Here is a 26,615-nt window from a genome sequence, read left to right as displayed (position 1 = left end):
CATTATGACCAAGTCAAGAGACTGTAAATATTTTTTATTAATTCAACACAATTTAACATTTTCTCTTAATATAGACTCCAACAATAGAAATGCTGTAATTAAATTTCTGTTTTGTAAAAAAAAATAAAAACAGGCATCACTAATGGCATGTTCTGCCATCTAATATCATTTGCCATTTAAACCTGTCTGTAAAGAGTAAATCATAATAATTAAGAAAAGAATATAAAGATACATCTTTCCCAGTTTGGGTAAAAGTCGATGCATTGAAATAACATCTGTACTGGCAAATAACTTCTGTAGTTTATGGAAGAGTAAGGGGGAAAAACATCTGTTAATTATTAGCTTGTATGAAGCTGACAGATGTTTTCAGGTGGAAGGTAAAGTATATTCATATAGACACCAATATTTCAGATTTTTATGAAGAAAAACCTTCAGCTGTTGAGGACCAGCTGACAATTTAGACAAATATCAATGTTTAAAGTCCGAGACAGACCTGTTAAATTAGGTTTTTGGTTCCTTTGTCATCCAAACTTTTGGTCAGCAACAAAGGTTTTTGTAGAGTTCACGTCTGGAGAAAAATCCTCCATATAATTTTTTGGTTTTGGACTTTTTAACTCTCATAGACACCCGCAGGTCTTCACCACCATGTTACGATGTTTCTTGAGGATGACGTTGTTGTTGTCGTCGTAGAAGAGGACGGAGATGGGGCTGAGCTTGGTGGGGGCGCAACACGCCTTGGGAACCTCGTCTGGCTTCAGGAGGTGGACCTGAGAGAGAAATACTATTAATAACTGTTTTCTACATTTAATTTATCCAGGTCATAAAGAGGCACAAGTTCAGTCTGTTTTATAACCACCTAAAAACCTGTATTAGCTTTAAAGTACCTAAAGTAAAAGTACTCATCCTGCAGAAAATAGCTCCCCTGAGTGGTAATTATTTATTACATGGCTTTGTTAAATACTTCTATCCTCTGATTGGTTGTTAACACCATTCTAAGGTCTTTTTTCTGAATAGCAGGTTGTTGCTATGGACACAGCTCTGATCTTAGACTCTGGAGGATCAATCAAATTATTGATTGATTTTTTTAAAAGTAAGGTGTAATAAATGAGATGATGTACAGTGAACAGGTCAGCTTCATGTTTGGGTTCTGCATCAACCCATCAAGGTTTATTTTGCAGTAATGACGTGCTCACTGTACATTCTTATATTAATACTGATGCATTTATGTGTAAAAGCAACATGTTGCGGTTGAAGCTGGTTGAGGAGGAGCTAGTTTTAATCACTTTATGTACTATCAAGTACTTCAGTCCAGTGGTTCCCAACATAAGGGTCAGGGCTCTCTAACAAGTCACAAGATAAATCTGGGTTTTGAGTTGATAAAATGAAGATACGAGTATAAAAAATAAAGTTGTGCTGCACAGATTTGTGTATTAATCTTTTGGGGGATTTTTGTTGTTTGTGTAAAATATTCTATAATCAAACCTCTTTGGGCCTTAAACACTTATAAAGGAGGTTTAGAGGGAAAATCACTTGTAGTTGGAGCTGCTAAAAACTTACTATGAACTGTCACAAGCCAAAAAGACAGAATCACTGGTATAATTTTTAACAATGTTAAATTTGTCCTATTGAATTGTATTAAGTGGAACATTCCATCACTGATACTGAGCACGGCATTATAAACACTTACATTTATACATTTCATGCAAACAGTCAAAAAATTTAGTTAAAAAGCAGAACTGGAAAAGATTCAGTAAATATCCCTGAAATTTTCATGTATGGCAAAGATGTTAAGTAAAGAAACAGTTCAAAAAGCACCGTAGTATTAACATAAAAAAAGTGGTTCACTTCTCACATAGTAGTGTATTATGTGTTAAGTATTTATCTAAGTTTGGTTCACATTCTAATGGAAGATCTCCACGATGGGGTGAAACAACAGTGTCAGGTGTGTGTGTGTGTGTGTGTGTCAGTGTACTGACCACTTGCTGGATGAGGGCGTGGTTTGTGGCGTTCATGCAGGAGCCCAGAGGATAAAAACATTCTCCATCACAGTAGTAAGCTGAATATCCAGTGGGGGCCAAAACCCAGTCCTGAGCAGACACAGAGGGATACACTTAATGATTAACAGGCAGGAAAATAATTTATTAAAGCTACCAAATAATATGACGTAAAAATAAGGAAAGATGTGTTCAGCGTCAATATTGCAACTACCAATAAGATATGGGGCTGTATTTATCAAACTTTCATGTGCAAAAAGTGAGTTACTTAAATTAAAGCAATTAATTAAATTTATTACGACCCAAAATACTCTTAAACATAAGAGAACACTAGAGGTTAAGTTGGTTAAAAGTAGTTCCAGGAGAGCAGACAACCTTCTGAGACGTGTTCTAATGTGATTCCAATCAATAGCTTTGGCCGCAAGTAATACTTTTTTTTTTTAGTAATCCTTTGTCTGAGGCAATATGTATAATTCAGAGTAGACTAGTTTTGGCCTTGTGATTTCACTTGAATGTTTAAAGGAGCTCAGGCAGGTTGCAGGAGTGCAAGAAGTGTGCAACATCGTAAACTGACAATAACAAGGGACGGCGAGTCCTGCACTGTTAAGTTCATCAGCTGTTTATAAATGTCAGTCGTCTGTCAAAAGTCCACTGCTCTGAAAATACACACTCTGGAGTTTGACTTCAGTGACTGTCTGTCTCACTGCCTGCAAGACTCCATTAACATTTTGCTCGATCTAACTGTTATAAACATTAATTCCTTCTCAAAGATATTAATGATTTGTTTTGGCTCATGAACAGACACTGAGGTTGCTACTTACATAAATACATATGTATGTAGCATTCATACATATATTATTGGACTTTAATGTTGCATATCTACTTTTTATACTGCTGGGTGGCTGAATCCATAACAATGTCATAATTAATTTATATTTTTAAATTGGCAAAGTAACTTTTAACTTAAGTGGTCAGATAAATGTAGTCGAGGACAAACTACAATATTTGTGAGTAGAATGAGTTCATGAGTAGAAGAATAAAATAGCAGAAAATAGAAATACCCAAATAAAGTGGTACAAGTGTTCTATAAATGTAGCTATATTGCACCACTGCTATAATAAATCTATGAGATTGTGTTAGCACTTAAAAAAATATGTACAATGTACAGATGATGAATAATTAAAACTATAATACATTACATTGATTTTACAGGTAAAGTGTAAAGATGAACACCAGAGAAAAGTTGGAGTAAAATGCCAGATAAATGTCATACTTGACACTGTGCAAAGAACTTTTTTTTTTTTTTTTTTCACTCCTGTGAGGTTTGGATTTAATTTTATCTTTTATTTATGGGGATTTACTGGCAGAAATAAGGTCTTCTGCATCAGGGTCTCCTACAGACCGAGGGGTATTCAGTTGGTTGCAGTTTGGCACCAAATCCTACACACTGATCCTTTAAACCATTTGTATTATAATATAACTTAAATAATTATACATCCACTATATTGTTGAAAGAAATCTTTTCTTCTCTTGAAGAAGCACTTTGAACAGTGATACTGATCTAGTGTCTCTGTATCTTCACCTGAAGCCTCACTGATAAAAACTTGATTGTGATGTAATTTAAGAATGACAGAAGTTAAACTGAGCTGACCTTCCATCCCAGGTCACTGAAGCTGACGTAGAGTTCATGTTTTTTACACGGCTGACCTTCATTGTTTGCAGGACTCCGATCTGAACACAGAAGAAAAAAAAAACATTTAGTACGATCAAAGTCACTGAATAATTCACTCTGATAAAAATCAACAAAAATCAGCTTCACAAACCACAATCAATACGTCGTGTCTCATCAAGTTTAAGTTCCCTTCAGTTTCATTTACCTTAATTCAAAATCCATTATTATCTTATAGATTTTTACATACAGAAGTATTTTCATGACAGATTATTCCCACATCTTGAATTTTAAAAATGTCCCACTTTAGCAGATAAACTTATTTAAAATTCCAAAACCTTATAAGACACCAGCAGTTGATTTGGTTTCAGTAATAATAAAGCATCGCATTCAGAGCTGTAACCCCACAAAGTTGTGGGTGTTTGGAACCTAACTATGGATGCTGGGGACTGGGAGGTCGTATTTGGGTTTCTTCTTGCGCGGATTTGGTTTGACGGCTCGTGGCGGCCGACACGGGACCTGGTTCTCCCTGAAGAAAGTCACCATGAAGGGCTGTTTGGAGCGAGGGCCCCGGCGTCCCACCAACCCGATCCAGCCTGCGGACAGAGAGCGGTCTGCGAGGGAACAGACATCATCAAAGTTCAGTCAGTGCTGACAGTGGTTCTACTTTGACATAAACCTTTTCAAATGCATTATTAAAAGAGGAATATGATTGGTCTGTGTTGATGTGAAGCCCACTGGTGCACCCACCCTCCTCCGTCTCCACGTAGAGACGTATGCCCAGGTTGCTGCGGGGGTGGAGGAGCCAGTGGTTGGAGGCTGTAGTGACGTCGAAGGCCAGCCAGCCCTCCTGTCCTGCAGGCACCGACTGCATGTCCAGCAGCACCAGCTCCGGCTCTCTGAAGAAAATTTGTAAAAAAACAAACAAAAATAAATAATCACAAACGCAGGAATAGATCAGTCTGTTTGAATGATGTTATTCTTAATTACCAGGCCACAGAACAAGTGTGTGTTTGGTCAGCGACATATAAAAGTGTTTTCTATTTATTATTTGACAACAACTTTATATTTTACACATAGGTCAGTTTACTGAACATGGGGAGTACAAGTACTGCTGTAGGAGTTTTCCACAGTCTGAGAAGATAAATGTGATGATGCCACCTGGGTTATCTTGAGTTCAGCTTGAGACTTCAGCAGAGGGACAAGGTGTGCACACTCCAGACAAAAATATTCAGGTGCATGACAAAAAATATCACTGGTGGTACAAAGGAGAAAAGTCTGCACACTGGCTGCTTAATTCTCTTTTTATGACATTTACTTTTCAGTCTACAAGATCTTCCTCAGTCAAAGAACAACAGGTGTTTCTTGTCTGGTCAGTAATCAGCTCCAACCACCATCACCTGCTGATCAGCAGGATTCAACACACTCCAAGAAAAGAGAAACAACCTGCTGCCTTTCTTTGCCTTTCTCTTAAAAGAGAATTAAAATATTTATTTGGAGCCTAACAGTGTGCAGACTTTTTTCCTTTGTACCCTTCAGCTTAAGACAAAAACCTGCACTTATAAACTCTGGGCTTGGAGAAATATGCAGGCGTTTAACAGGCAAGGACGCCCTCCAGCTTCATGGAAATGCAATCAGTGTGGAAAATTAACTTTAAAATGTGAATATCTACCAGCTACTACTACAGATAAATGTTAAAATGCATCACTTAATAGTAAATCATTATTTTTCGTCTGAAATCTACAAGCCACTTCCATATATTACCAGCATGTGGATACTGTCTGGTGCTAATTTCTCATCCTGAATGTAATACTACATTACTGGAGAGCCTTTACAAACAAACAAACAAACAAACAGAAAACATCAAACACATAACATGTCTGAAACCGGACTTCCATAGTGTGGCAACCTACAACACTAATGAATGTAAAATCTATCTGGAAGACTAAAACATGTCTTGCTATCTAATCTTTTTTTTTGTGTGTGAGTCTGTGAAAGAGATAATCGTAGTTCCTGTCAGATTAATGGCAGAATTATCGAAGTACGACGGTTTGTTTGCGAGTGAACAAGATATCATCACTGGCAACACTAAACTAAAATAACACAACACTAAAATTAAGTGTATAACAGCACTGGACTCATGTGATCTGATTATTAACAATGTTAGGGATGTGTGATATATATCAGGTTTACAAAGTACAGGCTCAGTAATGGGAAATTTAGATTATTATGTGTTATTCTGACAAACAGCACCAATAACATGAAGCCAGGTTGCTTTCATTGACTTCAGAAGCAGAGCATCCACACAATCTGATACAGTAGGTGGTGGTTTTTAATTTACGGCTGCTTACTAAGTGGATGTTTTTGCTTTTTCTTAACCTTTCTACCCCTCAGACAGTATATTAGGTGTGATCTTTCTTGTTTTACAGCTACAACAGTCACTAAATAATGTTTCTAAAAACAATTTAAGCAAGAAATAGGCAATATAGTAACAGTATCTTGGTCCATATTGAATGAAACCGTCTAGTTTGACAATTTGATGTGAGTTTCCTGAACCCTGTGTGCTGCACTGGAGGGACTCACTGAGAATGACCTGTTAATCAATCAAACAGTATCCCTGCTCTAAAGCGAACCCTGATTTATCATCTTTTTTACTCTAAATAGGACCATAATTTACAGAATGAACATCATACTGTATATGAAGACTTTAAACTAGCATTTGAGACCATAAACTCATTAGAAAACTATTTACTAAGGTCTTAGGTCAAGTGAGAGGTAGGGTATTTTTTATTAAAAACTCTTTTGCAACCAGCAAAGTCGCCTCCTGCTGGCCATTAGAAAGGATGCAGGTTTTCAGCCATGAGAAGCAGGTAATTATTGGTAATCAGTACTGGCTGAAAAAAATTGTGCATGCCTTAAAAGTGTGACAGTAATGGCATAAATTTTAAAAATGATTTGACATAAGTTCAGACTCGGATAAATCATCAATCATCCAAAAGAATAACTATAAAGAAGAAAAAACAGTAGATAAAAAAACATTATTAAAGGGTAACTGGGAGGTAACTTACCTGTGTCTGTTTTCTCTCTGGATCTCGTAGACGGAGATGTGCAGTGTTCGGTTTGCCCTCTGGCCCATCGTCAGGGTCTTATAGATCCTAAACTCTGCTGCCGTCACCGTCTCACCCTGAGGGAGGGGCGTCAGATCAAAACGAAACTCTTTCCAGTACGGACGAGGCTGCAGGAGGTCACGTTCCTGCTCCACTGCACAGACGGACAGAAAGACATTTTTATATTAGACGAGCAAACAGATAATAGAGTCAAACAGTCCCTCAGGTATCCACAAACACGAAAATATGAGAACTACACTGACTACAACTCATCCATGAAGTCTTCAGCTAATAGACTGATGCAAGGCTGCAACTAATGATTAATCTGTTGATCAGTGTCTTGATTTATTGATTAGTTGTTTGGTTATAAAATATCAGAAAAGGGTAAAAAAAATGTTGATCATTGTTCACCAAAGCTGATGTCAAAGATGTTCAAACAAAGTGAATAAAAGTCATAAATGTCCCTTGTGAAGTTTCGTTGGAGAGTCTGATGTGTCAGAGAGGCGTGAGAACAGTCAGATGGGAAAAGATCCAGTTAAAAGCAGATGTAGGAGAAGAAAATTGTGTTGATGCAAAAGAAGTGATGAGGAGCAGCAGTGTGAAGGTGTGGAGGAGATGAGCTCACTGGGAGATGAGTCAATGAAAGACACACAAAGGGAGGAGAACAGCAGTGAAAGAAGTATTCACTCCTTGACTAGAGTAAAACAAGAAATATGACTAAGACAAAAAAACTGAGTCCGCTTGGACAAGCCTGTGCGGTCACAACAGATTGGGGATACGCAGACGTCCTCTCAGACTTGAACACCCTGTGATGACAAGATGATGCGATGGTCACATGGACTCTTGCAGACCCTCGTGCACATGTGGACGTGTAAAAAATAAAACTTGTTTATAATACTGATTGTATTTTTTAAAATCAAAGTCAGAATACTCCTTTAAAGGACCAGCGTGTAAGATTTATAGGCAGAATTAAAATATATATTCTTAAATATGTTTAAGAATCACCACCTTAGAATGAGTTGTTTATACCTACAGAAGGAGTCCGCCGTGTTTCTACAGTAGCCTAGAACAGACAAACCGAACACTGGCTCTAGATACAAACTGTAGCATTTTGTGCGAGTTTTGCTGCCACCGTAGGTTCTCCTACATGCTTGGAAGGGGAGGGTGTGGTGAGGTGTTTGCAGTCTGCAACCTCACCACTAGATTTCACTACACACTGGTCCCTTAAGTGAAGCACAGCACTTGAGTAGATATACTTAGTTACATGAACCGCACAGTTTCAACATAGATACGAACTGGGAATGTTTGTTCTTTCTCATAGAAGATGAAACATGACTGTATGTCCCAAAATCTGCACAGAGAAAAATAAATATGTGTGTATATATAAACATATGTGTATGTATTTTTTCCCCACCAAGATTTACTTTTTGCCAATTCTGCTCTTTATTTTTCCAGAGAAGATTTATGAGGCGTGTACGCTCTTTTTTCGCCAACTGTCTGCATCAGCCTCACAGGATGAAGGTGAAAGTGCCTTGCTTGAGGGAACCTCAAAAGCTGCTGTTGACAGCGTGGAAAACGTGTGACGTTCCACCTCACTGTGCCAGACTTTCTCAGCTTTTGATCGTACCCAACACACACGAAAACTGAGAGGAAAAATGTGATTGCAACACATCAGCATGTGGACAATATGTAAATGAAGAGGCGAGCAGGCGAACACACACCGTCCTGCATGAAACCGAAACACCAGCCTAGTGTGTGTGTGTGTGTGTGTGTGTGTGTGTGTGTGTGTGTGTGTGTGTGTGACCTTGTGGAACCCCACAGGGACACGAAACAGCTCTGGTCACTGAGGTTTGGCGCACACGGACACACTCATACACACATGGTGAGTGCATGTTAAATAGAGATACTAAGGACAGGACACCCCTGATGGATTGGGCGTGCTCATATCAGCACACACACACACACACACACACTGCAGTAATTAGAGACACTTAGTGCCCTGGACCGCAGCAGCTGCTCAGCACACACACCACTAATTGCAGGCCTGCCTGGTATTTTTAGAGTTGCTCCCTCCACAGCAGTATTTTCATCTCGCTTCGGACCGTTTGCTTTTTTTTTTCAGTGTGTGTGTCAGTGGGGCCTTTAATTCTAACCAGCTGTGTCTTCCCATTACATATGCGTAGGAACACACACCCATGCCTGTTTGATTCAACTTACATGAACTACACACATTGATTAGATTAGTCATAGAAAGAGAAGTTAAATATATCATAACTGCATCTGTCACCTGGGCCTCTGCAGGGTTTTATTGATAAAAGCTGCGACTAAGAACCCTACAATATGTTGAAGGACTATAATTCTCTGTGCTGCATCATGCAAATACACAATTAGTCTGTAGTTATTACTTCTGACGGACTTCATTCATGTCGTCCACGTCTGTGTGCAGCGTTGTGTGGGTCTGATGATGTTCACGACAACATAAAAGCTTCAGCATTTGAAGGGAAACACTGGCGTGCGTTGTAGGTCACTATTAAAGACGTGAGTCACTTTTGAGTCACCTTTGTTTACAAAATCGTGGTGGTTTGGAGGATGAATTGCTGTGTTTTTGCAGTGTTGACTGTTAAATTTTAGGGTGCGTTTTTCGTCTCCAAAACAGAGCCGAATTTCGAGAAAAGGAAACCTTTCATTTGATGCGAGTTCATTAAAGACCCTGAGCAGAGAGAGGAGATGATGTTTCCCACGATAAACTGGGTGCAGATCACCGTCCCATTCCAGAGGAGCTGGACTGCAGGAAGGAAGCCATTCTGAAGAGGATGTTTAATTTTTTATGCTTTGACAGATAGGCATCAGTCAGGCTACTGTGCGGTTTGGACCAGAGCACAAACACTCACACAGGATCTGGGTGGCAGTGTTTAACAGTCTTTCTCAAATATTTAAGAAGGCAATTAACAATTATTCCCATTATCAATTAATCTGCTGTTTGTTTTCTTGATTAATCAATTGTTTCACCATCAGAAGTTCGCAGAGGCTTCAAATTTAATTTAGTTTTTTTTGTTAAGCAATCTGTTCAAAACCAAAGTACATTAAAGCTACTAGAAGGAGTCTTTAACTGGTTATGAAACTTATTACTGAAGTCTCTGTATGATCTACATATTTTAATGAGACCATCCATGAGAAGATCAGCTGTTCCTGTAGAGCTACGCTCCTCGAAATCAGATGAAATGAGCCTGTTTACATTTTCCCAGGTGAAGTTACAGCGAGAAGTATGTTAGACAGTTTTTATTTAAATAATTTCATTTTTGACCTTATATTATAACAGAATCACTTCCACTTTTGTCCACAGGAGCCTCTGAAATCAACACAATATGAAAGTTTACTTTCATATGTGACAAAAAATTGGAATATCTTCACATTTCAGGAGCTAATTTTCAGCATTTGATATAAATGAGTAATCAATCATTAAAAAAAGTTATATATAATAATTATGATATATATATTGTAATAATTTTCTGTCAATGGACTAATCCATTCATTGACTCGTTGTAAAAGCTCTGTATAAATTACTGACTTCCTGTTTAGAGGTATTAGTAATTACTTCCTGGCTCGAAGGGGCATCGAGTCATCAACAACTGCTAGACTAAAAACAAGGATCATCTAATCTGTTGAAGGACACATTTTGGCTTTTTCACGGCTCAAAAACTGACATCTATTCAAAAGTTTGGTCTTAAACTGGAGCATCTGCGGATAAATTCCATACCTGATATGTTACAATTCACTAAAGTTTGGCATGATAGAAGATTAATAAATCTCTCTTTTGTTAGCTTCACCGCCATCTCCGCTATGCGTCTGGTCAGCCGCCAGGTTGGATCGTTCAAGGTCTGCTAGTAAATCAAATGACAAACCCAGACCATTATACAATCGACTGTAACTAGTGTGATTCTGAACAGATTTTCATGAAACTTGGTTTGTTAGATTTAAATTCAGTCAAAACATGAGAACCCTGAGAACAGACACAACATTAAGGTTCTTTACATTGTAATACACATGAGTCAGTCATGTACTCAACAACTTTTCTCTGACTTTAAACTGATCTTTAATATCGCTGATGAAAATGGTTAGCTGACAATTGTCGGTTTTGTTGTTACTTTTATCAAACACCACCCAAAATGTGAGGTTAAAACTGGAGCTTTGGCACATAACTGATCATAAATGTCACTTGATAACTTGGTAAATCACTCTGCCTCTCACTATGTTTGCTAATAGAGAAATATTGTTGAATAAGTTATTCTATTCTGGGCAAAGAATATCAATGAATTGCAACGTGCACTCCTTCAGAGAAAAATACACTTTGTATTCAGTTGAAGGAGTACCTTAAATTGGACTGAAACAACCAGAAAAATAATTAAATGACATGATTTTGTGGACCAGATTATATTATATTTATAAAATCATGTCATGGGCCAGAAGGAGGAGGAGAAGGGACAGAAACGCCAGACCCCTGTAAAAAAAAACCCACCGGAGTCCAATATTCTATGCATGTTAAAGAAAACTGAGGCTTCACGACACAAAAACACAGCTGGTTGCATCTGGAAGTTGTGGTGGCATTGCAGTAAGTGCTTCACCATCTGTTGCCTGTTGGACATCTGCCAGCCCTCATCTAGTTATGAAATGTTTAAGACTGTTAAGCTTGTATCTGATGATTTGACTGTAGAACGTTTAGAAACCTCACAGAATAAAAACGACATGGACGAGAAGATCCAAACCTCTCTGGTTAGCTCTACTAATACGTCTTCTATCAATCCGATCATGTCGTACCAGAGATCTTCTCAGTGCTGAAACGGCTGTGCGATGCTCAGCTCAGTACTGGCAGTAGCAGCAGTGGAGCGAGGCTGGTGGATTTAGGAATGCTGGGTTGAAATGGAAACCTACCAATAAAGTTCAGCCATACTGACATTGGTTTTAATCCTCTCTGTGGGGGTGAATGTTTGTGGAACTAAAACGGTAGCACCGACATGTCACTGTCCGTGTCATCAAGTTCACACACTGTGTAATTTCATCCTTTCAGAGTTTACATTTTGTAGCCAAACCACCAAGTTAAAAACTGCTCTGTCATTCGAGACTGATGATAGAAGATGTTCTCTGTTTAATGTTAAAGGAATAGTCAGATATTTTGGGAAATATACTTATTTGCTTACGTGCCAAGAGATGTTTGATACCATGTCTGTCTGGCCACTTAGCTTAGCACAAGGACAGGAAACACGGAGAAACAGCTAGCCTGTAAAAATGTCAGTTTGTGGGATGGATTATGTTTTCATCAGGTACATAAACACCCTGTAAAACTATGTTTTGTTTTCACACAAACCTTTCCCTAACCTAAACAACCCTCATGCCTAAACCTAACTGACCCAACCAATGAAGGCAACAACTAGGCAATTAAAGGCAGAGTAAGGACGCTGTCACACAGGTGATGGACGCTAACCTGCATTCAAGTATGTGTGATGCTGTCATACGGCTGGTCTTTGTTTTGCCACCCTGGGAGAAAAAAATTGCCAAGGGGATAAACTATGGGCTTGATTTAGGTGTGACAACGTCGAGGAGCGACTGTTCATGTGAAAACAGTGTTGTAGTATCAGTTATATCAGGAACGGAGAGTATTTCTTCGTTGAAAGAAGAGCAAAAGAGCAGCTTTTCTCAGTGAGAAAGATGTTTTCGCTCTTCTCTTGTTCGGCTTCAGCAAGAGCTCTCCCACTACGTCATATGGTTTGTTGATCTGATTGGTTGAAATTAATCAGTGCTGAAGGTTCAGTATGCACACGGATATGGCTGGAGCCTTCTGTCCATACTTTTGCAAGTTTTCTGAAAACTTATGGACGCGGATGAACAGAGCAGAATCATCGGTGGTCGTGGGGGCCGTGTAGTCAGTCCTGTGGTCATGTGCTGCTTGAACCAAGCAGCACATGACCACAGGACATGACGAAATAGTTAAAAACAACAACAACAAAAAAGTATGTCTAAGTGTATCCACGTATGTAAGTATAGGAAATTGAATTTGTTGTCATTTAGTTAGTAAGAAAAATTATCTGTCCACATGCCACAACGCATTTAATAGCTGTGCAGATCATCGGCATCTACACTGCGCCCTTCAGGTTTGCCAATTTTTCAGGAGTGTACATTAGATAGATGTATTACAATGAACTAGATAGTTAATGCAAACATGGCGTCCATTCAGTGCAATAAGAGTTGCTCGCCTGGCACATCAACCGAAAAAGTTTTCTAGCTTCTAGTGTTTTCTTGCGTTTTCTAGTGTTTACTTCCTGGTTGTACAGCCCATTGAATATGAGCAGGAGTGTCCTCCTCCCACCCTCTGCCCATGAGTTCATGCTCGGCCCACAAACTGTACATCGTTTTACAAATATAAAACCTCCATGGACCAAAAATGAATCATAGAAAGAGTCATAACTGACCTTGTTTGCAGTTTGAGGTGTCCTGTCAGCAGTTTGACAGATGTCTCTTTTATAATTATGGCTTAAGGGGGAAAATGCTTTTTGGGCCAGTGGGGAATTTTCGCTGCAATACTGCAAATGGCCACTGGGAAAAATTGGCGGCAGGAAAAGCCCCATCTAGTGCTATAAAAAGTCTATGGTTCCTATTTGGTAACTTTGAATCTGAGAGGCGCCCTCTAATGGATGTATTGCATAACATCTATGCCAATGACAGGGTGCATGGAAGTGTCTGTGCAGTGATGGTTATACTGTTTGAAACAGACGGATCTAGTTTTGTATCTGCCAAATATTTTTTGAATATTCCTTTCCTTTTCCGATGAGTTTCCGACCATTTGGAGCATCGAATGTTGACTTATTTCTTGATTTTCTTTAGGTCTTTCTTTCTTTACTCGTGGTAACTGGCCAAACAACTCAGAAATGTAAACTGCATCACTTCCTGTCTGACTCAGCTTTTTTTCACAGGGATCACCTGCCCAGTAGCAGGTGTCTTCATGAACTGGTTTACTCACCCAGGTTGACGAAGCTCATCACCGTGTCGGCCTCGCTGACCACCGTGCCCAGCGGCGGTGTGTGAGTGCTGAGGGTCGGGGGGGCTGCGTGGTTGACCTGAGCCAACCTCTCTGCCCCTCCAAACTTCCCCATGCCGGGTCCGTTCACAATAATCTCATTGCCTTCGTCCTCCCCGTCAGCAGACATGGCGTGGTACAGGTCCAGCATGAATAGCGGCGCGGAGGAGGGCGGTCGCAGCGGCGGGTGGGGTCTGGGCCTCCCCGGCAGACCCAGGATGGACAGGATCTCCTTCTGCATCTCCTTCTTCTCGCGGCCGCTGAGCCTCCTGAAGCTGGAGTGGACGACAGCCTCGGCCTGCTGGCTCCACAGGGACAGGAAGAGCAGGAGCAGCAGGGGCAGGAGGAGCAGCGTCCTGGGGTGGAGGACAGGTCGGCCACTGCTGCTTCTGCTCGTGTGCTGCTGCTTCATCTTGCTGCAAAGACAAGAGAAGCTGTGGGAGACGTCCGAGTCCATGGCTGTGGCAGTTTGCTCTCGATCAAAACTTTTTATTCCCACTAATGATCAGCTGCACAGGTTTCTCTTCTCTCCAGTGTTTCCAGACTTACAACCACAGTGTTTTCTACTCGCTCCAGTTTGTCCCCTGACTGTTTGTCCTCCTGTTTTCAGAGTCACCGCAGACAGATGCAGGGCTGATTTATGCCTGATGTGTTTAGAGGAGAGCTGGCTCTGGATGGGACGTGTTTACCGCCTTAAACTGCCTCTGTTTATCTCTCCCTCCCCCTTTGCCTTCCTCTCTGCCTCTTCTACCTTCTCTAATCTTGAAGAAGAAAAAAAAACCTCTGATCCTCTTCTGCTTCACCTCTTAGTCGTGCAGCAGGAGAAACAGAGATAATGAGAGTGAGGGCATAATTACAAGCTCCTGATGTGTTTTGAATATAGACAAACAATGCCTCTATGGAAGATCGGTCCAGGCTTTGAAGTTGTAAACTTGGAGGATGGAAGGCAATTTCAGTGATGAGCAGGTGCTGCAGAGATTGCAGTGCAATTTGAGAGTCCCAGTCCTGCTCGGCCTCACGAGGAAGTGAAGTTCACACCTGCAGTGAATATCTCATGAGGATCGTCTCACTGCTGGAAACTTTTATCCAGTCATCCTTGAGCTCTTATTCATCCATTCACGGCCGCTCCCCACCCACACGTCTCTGGGGTTCCAGATGTCTTTCTTAATCCAATTTATAAAAACGATAACTCCAGGAAATTGTTTCCTGATTTTAATCCCTGCGAGAGGCGAGAGGTTTCTTCTAATCTGTGCCAGCTCTTGTACACACTCTCTCAGTGCCTGTTGGGAGTGTGTGTGTGAGCTGTGCAGCAGTGAGAGTGTGTCCCGTGTATGAAGCTCGGAGAGTGTAACAGTTGTTCAGAACCAGCAGGGAGGGAGTTTCCCTCCCAGCCTCCGCCTCTCGACCTCTTTCAAGTCTTTAAACTTCTCTCCGCTGCTGCTTACATCTCATCATCACCCCTCCCAGTGGTCTCTCTGGGAGACCTCATCTCTCTCTGCTCCTTACCTCCACCCATCTATCTTTTCATCTGCTCATGACTGCTTCCTTTCATAGCTACTCGACGTTGAGTCTCAGACGGCTTGGCGGGAAGGACGTCAAGTGGCCCGATGCCCTGTTTAATAGGAAGTCTACTCAGAACTAGGGTAAAGGGTTTAAAGCCAAAAGTGGAGCTAATTTCTCTACAAAGTTCACTGTGTATTGACCCAAAACTGACAACAGGCAGTGACAAGTTATCAGACAACCGAATACGACTCCAAAAAAGTTTTGTGGCTGATTAATTGAAAACAGAATGCAATCATTTACAAACAAACTGTTAACTTAAACCTTCACAGTGTTCCTGAACTCTTGTAGAAACATCCTTTACAGAATCGTGTTTCATAAAGTGATGAACGTGTCCCTTTCGTACCCGATCACCACTCTATCACCTGTTAATAATCAATCTATTTAGCCCTGAAATGTTCCAAACAGGTGTTTTTGAGCTTTCCACAACTTTCACAGTCTTTTGTTGCTCCAGTCACAACATCAAATTCAAAATGATTGTATATTTACAAAAAACAACTAAGTTTATTGGTCTGAACATTAAATATCTTGTCTTTGTCCTGTATTCGTTTGATTACAAGTCAAAAAGTATTTGCAAATAATTGCATTTGTTTTTATATTCTGTTTTGCGCAACAGTTTCTTTGGATTGTAGTTGTAAAATAACACTCACAGGGGTCTGTATGATAACGACTTTAACGTTTGTAATTTTAAATCAATTTATCTGTGTTTCTTACTTCTAAATGTTTCAGTGCAGGTCTTGTATTGGAGTACTTGTAACCAGTTGTGTTGTGAGTATTACAACTTTTGTCAGAACTATTTTGAAAAATGTTGCTATCGTCAAATTCAGAATAAGCATATCAGCACGTAGGATATTAGTTAATGCTGTAAAACATTATTGACTTTGTAAATGTCAAAAGGGATTAGCCAGTTATCACACTGTTTAATTAGGTTTTCACATCAACTACTCTTTTGCAATCAGGGTTGTATAGTAAATAAAACTGCCAGTTAACTTTCAATTTAAATAGTTTAAAAATAAAATATACAAAGAAAACTAAAAAAAAAAAATCTCTTATTTTAACCCACAGTGTTTTATTTAAAAGTGTTTTATTGATTTACTAGCAATCAGTTGATAAAATAAATTAAATGTCAATTCATTTTAGTTTCACTTGCTCCTTTTTAATCCTTCTATATTTTTGGGTCTTAGCACACTTGATACTTAGAGGACTGTCTGACTAGCTAACATTAGCTTATCTGAAACCAGGACAGCTAATATTAAACACACTGAATGCTAGTTGTCAGCTAGCTAACTAACTAAAGCCAACTTTCTTCATAAAATGATCAGTCAGTGTACATAATGTTAATTATCTCAATATTTTTGTACATACTTCTGTATGATCATTGTATAACTGGATAAAATTTTGTAACAGTAGCAGCTAACAACAACAAAGTTTGCTAACCTAGCTAACAGCACCTACAAGTTGGAGTGTTGGACCGGACAAAAAACAAAACAAACAACAACAACAACAACAAAAAACAAGCAAACAAAAACATTAAATCACAAACATACACATAAGGTGAAAGGTGACACCATAAAGTACAAAACTTATTTCCAAAGAGACACGTCTATGAACATATTAGCATTATCTAGCTTCCATTTTTAACATTTGATTAACAGCTTAATGCTCCTTTTTCACTCAGTTTTAATTTAGTTTAAGTTATTGATGTATTTAGTAATATTTTTATTTACCAGATTCACTTTTATTACCAGTTTCAGGGTTTTATAACTGTGGGCACATTTGTAACTTTGGATAAATCATTTTATTTTGTTCCATTGTTAAAGCTCTAAAATCATCATAGCTGATCAATGAAAGTCTGCTGTTGCGCAAAGATTAAACAGACTTTAAACACTTCTGTTCTGAAGTGGCAGGTTTTGCGTTACACGTGTAACACCATTTTCCCGTTGAGCCGTTCATTAGTTTACCCAGCCTGCCCTGCAGAGAGCCTAATGCAAACACACTGGCTGCATGTGTGTGTTTAAACCAAAAGGATTTGGAGGGAAGAAATTACTCAAATATAGTAGTGAGGTTCAGCCCTGTGCCAGCCCGTGTTTGTGTACTCTTTGCTTCAAAGCGGCCTGGTACTTGTGGTCACTTTGAAAGGCATGAATAACACTGACCAAACCAAACTGACCGCGGTTCATTTTGTCCTGGCCGAAAGGGCGAGTCCCAAATGCCAGGAATTAACGCTCTGCCCATTTTGTTTTCCTTTCCTCTGCACATCTGCAACTTTAGGAGGTTTTGTCTGGAGAGATAATGGTGAGGAGTGAGAGAAGATGAAGAGGAGGAGGTGAAAGAAGAGAGAGGGAGTGAAGTGAGGAGGAGTGACAAGAAAGAAAAGAGAAGGGGAGCTGAGTGCCCATAAAACCATATAAACCCAACAGAAATGAAAAATGACATTCCTGAGAGACAGAAGTGGTGGAACAGAGCGAGGACTGTCATCAGACAGAGAAGTCTGGGATGACAGATGGACTGCAGGGAGGACGGGCGTAGATGGATCGAGAGTGGACAGAAAATGAGAGGAGTGTGTGTGTGTGTGTGTGTGTGTGTGTACACACAGCTGCAGAGGGTGGACTCAGACCTCATCATCTCCGGTGGAACCACCAAATAAACAGGACAAAGTTATTTTCAAATTCTCCCTCTGTCTCACACAGACACACAAACTGAGACTGTGATAAAGAACTTCAAGCGACAACTCTGAACTCTGAGGACGGCTGGGAACCGAACTTCTACTTCTACCGACCGAAATGCTTCAATACTATCGAGTATCGAAAAATGCCTCATTTGATGCCAAATTTTGATTTGGTTGGAGTAAATCTCCAAGTTGTGGTTCATTTTTTATGTTGTAAAACTGCTTTGAGTGGAAAAATACCAGGGTGCAGAAACATAGAACTAAAAAGTTGAAAAGGACAACTTGAGTAGTAAGTAATAGATTTATATTTCATTCTTCAGACCTGGGATAAAACTGTATTTTGAGGGAGGTTTAATTTTTACTCTTTTTTAATGTTGGGAAAATTTTAAAAGATCAAACTCTTGGCTATTAAACCTTGTAACGGTCAAATCTCCTGGTGATTAAATCTTTTACTAAATGGCAGCATCGTCATAGTGAGTAGCTATTTTATTTCTTTAAAGTTGCTCAGAATTTTCTTAATTTTAATCAAAATATTTAGCTTTGATGTAGAAGGTCTGCAGAGTTGGTATGTTATGGTTGACTCACATCTGATAGCAAAATTATTAAATTTTACCGGCGCTCGAGCCGTACTCCTGCTTTTATTTGCACCAGGAAGAGAGGCAGGGGTCCTGAGGGTGTAGCCAACTGTTTTTATGCCTGATTAAATCATGTTTTTGTAAAAATCTGATGGCGATGTAAATTTGGCACACAACTTTTTAAGGCCAACATTTTCATAAAAGATAATTTTTAAAACAAAGATGATAATAATAGCACATATTTACGCACGTTATCAGTAGATGTTAGTTTTCTGCTTTGAGGGTTTTCAACACATTTTGAAGTTGAAGTTGAGAATTCTTGTCTGGGATGAGGGTATTCTCTGGTACAGATATTAATAAAATTAAAGCACACTAAAACATTTCATTAATTCCATATATTTCATGTATAAAAACCCTTAAAGAATACATTTTCACTCCAACAAATGAAATTAGAGTGTTGCTAGTTTAGTTTAGAACAGGTGATTTTTATGTTATAGAACTGCTTTGAGTGAAAAGGAGCTAAAAACATAAAAACTAAAGATTTGTACCATGTTTTTTTGTTGTTGTTTTTTTTTGCCTGAAACTTGATTTTATAAAAGTGGTTTAAAAATGATCATCATTCAGGAACCTGTAAGTTAATGCATCACTACCGGTATCAAATAATCTTGAACGACACCCAGCCCCAACACTGAGACAGAGTGGAGGAGAAACACACGTTTTAAATTATTAAAATTACTTTCAACCACCAGCACCACCACCAGCACCTCCTCCCCTGTGTTTACCTCTTCTCTGTCCACAGAAGTGAAGATCCAGTCGGGTGTGTCCTTATCTGTTACAGGATAATTACCTAGAAATGTCCGGTCACTGCCTCTGAGTCTGTGGTCTGCTGTCAGGCTGAGTGAATGTAGGCATGCACATGTACACACAAGAGAAAAGACAAAATTATGTCAGTTTGCCTCATTACAATCTAAAGAAAAATGACTAACATATGCACACATCAGTCATTGGAAGCGCACTGCCGCCACTCCAGAAAAATACAAAGAATTACAGCCTTATTAGTTCATCCTCGGGTCCAAGTGGATGTTTGTGCCAAATTTAAAGAAATTCCATCGAGGCGTTCTTGAGGTACAGACGGCTGTCGCCAGCATGGACGCATAAAAACAGATCAGTATCACATTATGACAAGAAATGTTTGTTATCACAAAATGTTTTTTACAATCTGATGATATGTTAAGACAGGAAATGCTCCTTGTTTTTTCGCAACTGCATGGAAATATAATGTTACAACATAATATAACAATAAACTTGTGAAGTTATGATGTGACCAGTTTTCCTTCGTCGGACGTGGCAGCAATACTCCAACTATCAGTCCTGCTTAAAGCTACTATAAGGAATTTACATATTTTGTTGATTTTGGGAGCCATAGCGGTAGTGTTTCCACTTTAATAACCACAAAATACAATGTCAAAAATATAATATAAACTTATCTAAAGAACCATAACATTCATGAACATATGAACAATTTATGACAATCATGATGAAGGAACAAAAAACTACACACACTGTAACAAATGTAACATCTACATGTGTAATACTAAAAATCATGCGATGTGTGCACTGGGACATGTATTTTCACACACCATTTAAAAAAAAAAGCCAAACTGTGCTGCTAATACAACAAATATAATAAAATAATCCAACAATGAAGAAATCCTGTAGACAAAAATTACACATCGACATCATTATGCAACATATTGTATTAGCCCACATTCTCTTACATGAACTCAATGTGACGTTTCTTGCTCAATTAATTAATAATTTAATCTATAAAGTGTCAGAAAAATGCGAGAAATCAAGTTTCCTGAATCCAAGTTGTCTGATGAACATTAAAAAACAAGATATTCAATTTACTGTAGATTAATCAAGAAATCAACATGTCAACATCGGAAAAGTTGGATCATTAATCAAAATAGTTGCTTGTTAATCTTCTGTCAGTTTTCAGTTGTAATATTGCCCACGTTTACACACAGCTCACACACTTTCACACACGCTCAGATTTGTTTTTGCACAAATCGATAAAGAAGACAAAAAATCAAAGACCAGAAACAGTTTTACTGCAAGCATATTTTTTTAATACAAAAACAGAACAAAAAATTGTTTATAATTTTAGTTTTTTGTTTTACTTTTACACAATTGACTCCTAGTTACGCCCCTCCATGTTCTCATCATCACACTGAGAGTAGCACAGCATCAAAAGGTGGCGGACTCGTCTCCCGCGCCCCGAGTCCAGACTCCCTCAGAGAGACAATAAATAAATAAAAATCACCTTAAGATGTCTTTCTTATTGTAATTTCATTAGTTTTTCATAAACTTCATCTCTTACACGGAGATAACACAGAGACAACTCGGCCCCATCGGCGACGACGGGACATTTGAAAAAAAGCCTAGAAGATGAGACGCTGTGGGGAGGGACATAAGGGAGGAAACCCGCTCTCATTGGTCCACTCCGCCCAGGTCTCCTGTCATTCATATTTGTAGTTCTCTCTACACATGAAGGGCAAACCCCTTTGGTCATGGTCTGGGAATTGTAGTCATTAGCAAAAAAGAGAAAAATTAACAAACAAGGCTGCCACTAGAATCAGCGACCTAGTGAATAATGTTACAATGAAGTAGAAACACACTTTACACACAAATAATGTCAAAGAGCGGAGCGGACATTTCCTTGGTACAAAAATCACAATTTCTTTAACCATAATACTAAATCACTCTCCGCCAATGGTGATATGACATGAAACTGAAAAATAAATAGACTTTTCTTTCAAGCTAGATAACAAAAGTACAACTGGATTATAAATTAACCAGAAAACAACGAGAAGAAAAACAAAATGACATTCGCAAATTAAAATTTTTGCATACAGTGACTCAAGTCAATGACCTCTTTATCATTTCCTGTAACAATGACACACGATACACATCACATTACGTGTGTGTGAGAGTGTGTGTGTGCTGCTGGGTTGCTTAGGGCAACACAGTGTAGACATTAAGGTGGAACTGCAGAGGAAGAGACAATTAGTGCATGCTGGTTGTTGAACTCCGCGAACACGGTCATTAACACGGGGTTAGGTTACACATGTCGTATATTGTCAGTAATGTGCTGTTAGTTGAGTGTGTCACCATAAAAATAGTCCTCTCTATTGCCAGTTTGTGATTTCTGTGTGTTGGATTGTTACGCCGGCATGTGACAAAACCACACCGCCCTTTGCTGAAATGCACACACGAGGCTGATCTTAACGTTCCAGCGGTCGGGAGGAGTCTGCTCTGCGGTGTTTGAGTGTGTGACTGTTTGCCCTCAGCTGCAGCAGCACCGCCACCGCCACCGTCACCACCACCGATCCTCTGGGTCTGAGGTTGTGTGTGTGTCGGGCAGCGTTTCCCGCCTCCTGAGCTCTCCACGCGTGGTGTCTGCTGCTTCTGCAGATCTGCTGAGGTGACGGTTTTTCTTCAGGAGGAAGCGACATGGCGGTCGTTGCATATTTTCTTTTTGAACTCATCGTTGAGGCATCTGGCCCACAAGCCAAAATAATTACCCACAATTCTTTCTTTTTTTTTTCCTGAATGTCATTTGAGCTTTTTTTTGTTTTTGTAGCCGTGGTGGTGGTGGTGTGTCCCACTCCCTACCCCGCCTCTGTGTTGAAGTGTGTGTATTTGTGTGTCAGTGTGGTATATAAAGCAGTTTAAAGACTCTCTGTTGCTCTGTCGGGTCGGGACAGAAGACTGTAACACAAAGTAAGGCAGCATCACGTCAAGTCCGGTGGTGTTTGGTTCCACGCTGGTGGGGAACTTCGGAAAGACGAAGCAGGAGACTGGAAGGCAAAATGGGATCGCTTCTTAAAGGGGAAACGTCACTTTGGACCCCACGAACTCCTCTCCTGCTCCTCTTGTGCATGTTTTCAGTCTGTTTATGTGAGCGGGGAAAGAGTGAGAGGGATTCATTCATCCTGTCCATCTCCTTCTCTCCCCTGGAAAATGTCAGTCATAGTGCACAGATTCTACACGAGCCCTACGGATGGACTTCAGGTTGAAGAGCTGGTACGCCCAAAATGGCCGACAACAGTAGCTGGTGTTATTTCCTTGCAGACGCTGAGGTCTTTGGGCTTGGGGCCTTTTTGGAGATGGTGGGAATCTTGGAGGGTTTGGCACTGCCGCCGGGTCGTCGTGGTGTGTCTGAGGCATCGGAGCAGACGGAGCGAGCGTCCTGTAGCTCTGATGCGTCTGAGGCATCACTGCCACGGCGGCTGCTGGCTCTGCTGCCTGCCCGGCTGCCGGCTCGGCTGGTTGGACCACTGACGGTGGATCCCCCTCGCTTCGGGTCTGGAAGGAAGACAGAGGAGAAGGAAGAGGAGAGAGTTTTAAAGTGTGTCTAATGAATCACATTTAGGTTTAAAGTTATTACATAATCATAGCAGCTGAAATATTTCAACAACTGTAACAACTATCAGATTGTTTCTCATGCAGTTGTGTGCAGACATTCATGGTTCCACGAGGATAAATCCTTTTAACTTTGGTGAACCCGACTTTGAAATATCTCAACATCTATAAAACTACAAAATGAAAATTGTTTACAAAACAGGTAGATGCGTCATCTTCCTACGACCTTTGACATTTGAAGTTGCACAAAGAACAGTAAGTTGAGGTTCTGTTGATAAAATGGCATTGCAGTTGGTAAAGAGCACATCATGACTTGTTTTGGACTCCGTCCGACCTCTGCGTCAGCACGTTAGCACTGTAACTGTGCGCATGTTAGCATGCTGATGTTCTGTGGGATGGAGAATTAGCTACTAAAGTGAAAAACACACTTTAAATTTCCACTGACAGTCAGTGAACATAAAATGACTCTGCAGTACGAACGTGTCCGGTGTCTCACCGGTCCGTGATGGTTTGCTGGTGTGTGTCGTTCCTCCGTTCTCTCCGGTCAGCGAGCCTCGGCTCGAGTGGAACGTCGGCCTCTTTAGTTTGGACCCCGACGCCGCGCCCTGCAGAAGCACACAGGAAACATCAGCTAAGGATAACCTCACTGTGGAGGTGTGTGTGCATCACATCAGATACACACAAGTATTTGAAACACTACATGATCATATTATTGCTAAACAAACAAACACATGCATCACAGACACGTGGACACTGGACAAAAACAGACCTACAAACAAATATGAATGAAAACTATACACACAGAGTTGTACCACACATTCCTACGAATGATCAATATCACTATTTGACTGTCAGAAGAGTAAAGGGGGCTATTTTATCATTGATTAATCTGATTAACGACCTAGAACTCAAACATTCAGTTCACTATCACAAAAGACAAAAATGAGCATCAAATCAATTGAGACGTGATAATTATCTGTAGGGTCATCACTATGACGGACCCAATCAATTTATTGTAAATTAATTAATTGTTTCAACTCTGCCTTTAACAGGTGATAAGACTGGGCGACAAAAACTGAAAAAAAAACCCACAAACAAACCTGAAAAGTATTTTTCACAATATTTCTGAATTGTTATATATTTGCGCTCAAACTGCTTTAAAGTTTGTGCCACATTAAACTTTCTCTCCAGTCTAATCAATGCCATTAATACACCAATATGTCATCCTTGTCAAATTAAAACCTTTCAGGTTTTAGCTCGACCACATCGTATTTATCCTCAAAAGTCGGAAAATGTTCACAACCTCGAGGAGATGATGTCATCTTTAATTCAAACAGAAAACCACTGAAACTGGAGTTTCAGCGTTTTCACATGACAGCAGCAGAAGTATACATTTGTACTTGGTGTCTGTGTGAGCACCCGGTAGTGTGCGTTAGTGCATTAGCGCGCTCAGTGGGGTGGGGGTCGGGTGGGACAGGGAGGTGGGTGGGTGGGGTGAGTGTGTTACCTCGTGCCCAGGAGTGGTGTGGCCGAGATCTGGGCAGCAGGCGCACTTGGTTGGCGTTGGAGTTTTACTGTGTGCCAGCCAGGGCTTGGCATAGTCACGCGAGTGAGTATGGGAGGACTGAAGGGAGGAAGGGAAGGGAACGAGGAAGGAAGGAAGGAAGGAAGGAAGGAAGGGTGGAGGAGAAGGAGAGCAAAGCAGCAATAGAGAGAAGCAAAGAAAGGAGGGAGTCATGGAGGGAAGGGGAGGATAGCAGGGAGGTGCAGCGCAGTGTATTTTTGTGTGAGAGCAGATGATTAAATAATTTTTTTTTTTTTTTTTTTTTTAACAGACAGCCCAACAGTGCAGGGAGGACGTTTTTGAAGCCGGGTCAGCAGCAGGGTTTGAATGACAGGAATGAGGGGAAAAGGCAAAAAGATGAAAGACAAAACAAAGAAAGAAGAACAAAAAATAAAATTTCACAGTTAAGGATGTGGTGATTTTTGACAACAAGAGGATGAAAACAACTGAACAATGTGCAACAAAAACCAATAAAAACATACACACACACACACATACAGAGTCACTCGCTCACTTAACACCGACGGTAATCACATGACAAACAATGCAGACAAATGAAAAACATCACTAACATCGGATGGCGACAACATCAACACTACTGACTACACGTGGTCTGGTTGATTGATAACAATGGGCTGTTTGACCCGACAATGTTTCTGTTTAACAACATTACTGCAGAAGGTGAGTGTGACAGGAGAGGTGGTTCAGTTTGTGTGGCTGTGAGCAAAACTTTCCCTGCAGAACAGAAAATACAAATTATAACTTTCACTTAACTACAATGTGTTATTCTCGTGATTTAGGACGGACTAAACCACACTGCCAGTTTGAGTTTTATGACCCTGCACAGATTCTTCAGTGTTTCCCATTAAAACAGAGACTCCACCGATTTAGCGTTGTGCTCTTTAACACTGTCGGACTCATGACAGCAAGTGAAAAAAAAAAAAAAAAGGATCAAACTCGATTCAGTGGAACCAAAGATATCCACTTTTGTATTCCACACATTCTTCTTGAGGGTCAAAACGTGCTGTCTACATTGCCCACAATGCAACCACCAACAGTTCAGTTGGAGATTGCTCATGGGAGAAGTTAGCCCTCAGGGCTTTCTGGCAGAAATCCCTTCTAACATGTGGTTAACGGTTTATTTTAATCCAAACCATGATCTTTTCCTAAACCTAACCAAGAGGTTTTGTTGCCTGAACCTAACCAAACTCTGACTAAAAACTGAAAATAAAAACTGAAGATAATAAGTCAACTAAGTCTAAAAATAATAAGGCAACAATAGGTTTCACATGGGATTCAAACCACAATCTCCAGGGTGAAAGTCCTGTATTTAACCCATTCATCCACCATAACCTGCTGCTAGTGGGAATTTTGTTGCTCTTTATACTATGTCTAACTTCCTAAAGCCTTTCAACCAGGAAGTTGCCCTCTCTGACAGATAGTCCTGAAAGCAAACTTCTCCCACAAGGTCACAGATCTTGGTATGTTATGTTAATAGTGGCTAATGCTGCCTCTAGCAACAAACAGAGATGAGGTACAGTCTAAAGCAGTGGTTCCCAAACTTCTTCAGCCATGGTCCCCCTTCAGAAGCCCAAAAATTCATATCCCTCCCCCACAACTATTATCAATCATTAACAAGAACTGAGGAAGCAACTGACAACTGGTCGTCCACTTGGCTCTACATCCCCAGTTTAGGAACCACTGGCCTGAAGAGATTACAGATTTGTTTCTTTTTTAAACTTGTAGTCTTTTGCACAAGATGCTATCTCAAGACTAACTTGAGATAAATTATTAGACTTCATATACACTGGAGCCACCATCAGCGTTATGCAACTTTTTTTTTAACGTATGCAACAGTACTTCCCAAGACTTGTAATCAGAATTTGAGGTGTAAAATCGGTGGAGTTTCCCTTTAATTCGACTGAACGTTGGATTTGATTTCATCTGCACATCATTTTTTTTTTGTCTCAGTGTTAAATAT

At 40.0% G+C, this 26,615-nt stretch overlaps 2 protein-coding genes across 3 annotated transcripts in view; both read right to left on the bottom strand.

Moving 5' to 3' along the window:
- Positions 1-19: 19 nt before the first annotated feature.
- Positions 20-18,477, bottom strand: bmp8a (bone morphogenetic protein 8a). Of its 2 annotated transcripts, XM_084738771.1 has the most exons (8): positions 17,521-18,477; positions 13,783-14,222; positions 6,732-6,924; positions 4,414-4,562; positions 4,098-4,277; positions 3,646-3,725; positions 1,977-2,087; positions 20-767 (listed from the first exon to the last, which is right to left on the bottom strand). In XM_084738771.1, the coding sequence occupies exons 1-8, from the start codon at positions 17,577-17,579 to the stop codon at positions 618-620; spliced, it is 1,362 nt and encodes a 453-aa protein (XP_084594897.1). In that variant the 5' UTR covers positions 17,580-18,477; the 3' UTR covers positions 20-617. The 2 variants fall into 2 exon arrangements, with proteins under 2 accessions (XP_084594897.1, XP_084594896.1); XM_084738770.1 differs by lacking the exon at positions 17,521-18,477 and having other exon boundaries at positions 13,783-15,312.
- A 2,274-nt stretch (positions 18,478-20,751) lies between these two features.
- Positions 20,752-26,615, bottom strand: part of macf1a (microtubule actin crosslinking factor 1a) — a 261,734-nt gene continuing 255,870 nt past the window's right edge. Inside the window, exons 103-105 of the mRNA XM_084739932.1 lie at positions 24,578-24,694; positions 23,567-23,675; positions 20,752-23,013 (exon numbers count right to left, since the gene is read on the bottom strand). Coding sequence (XP_084596058.1) covers positions 22,766-23,013; positions 23,567-23,675; positions 24,578-24,694 — 474 coding nt within the window. The 3' untranslated portion in view covers positions 20,752-22,765. The remainder of the gene's footprint in view (positions 23,014-23,566; positions 23,676-24,577; positions 24,695-26,615) is intronic.

This window comes from Lutjanus erythropterus, chromosome 16 (assembly GCF_056507025.1).
Source record: "Lutjanus erythropterus isolate fLutEry1 chromosome 16, fLutEry1.hap2, whole genome shotgun sequence".
Taxonomy (NCBI): domain Eukaryota; kingdom Metazoa; phylum Chordata; class Actinopteri; order Lutjaniformes; family Lutjanidae; genus Lutjanus; species Lutjanus erythropterus.
This window is presented reverse-complemented; position numbering and strand designations above follow the sequence as displayed.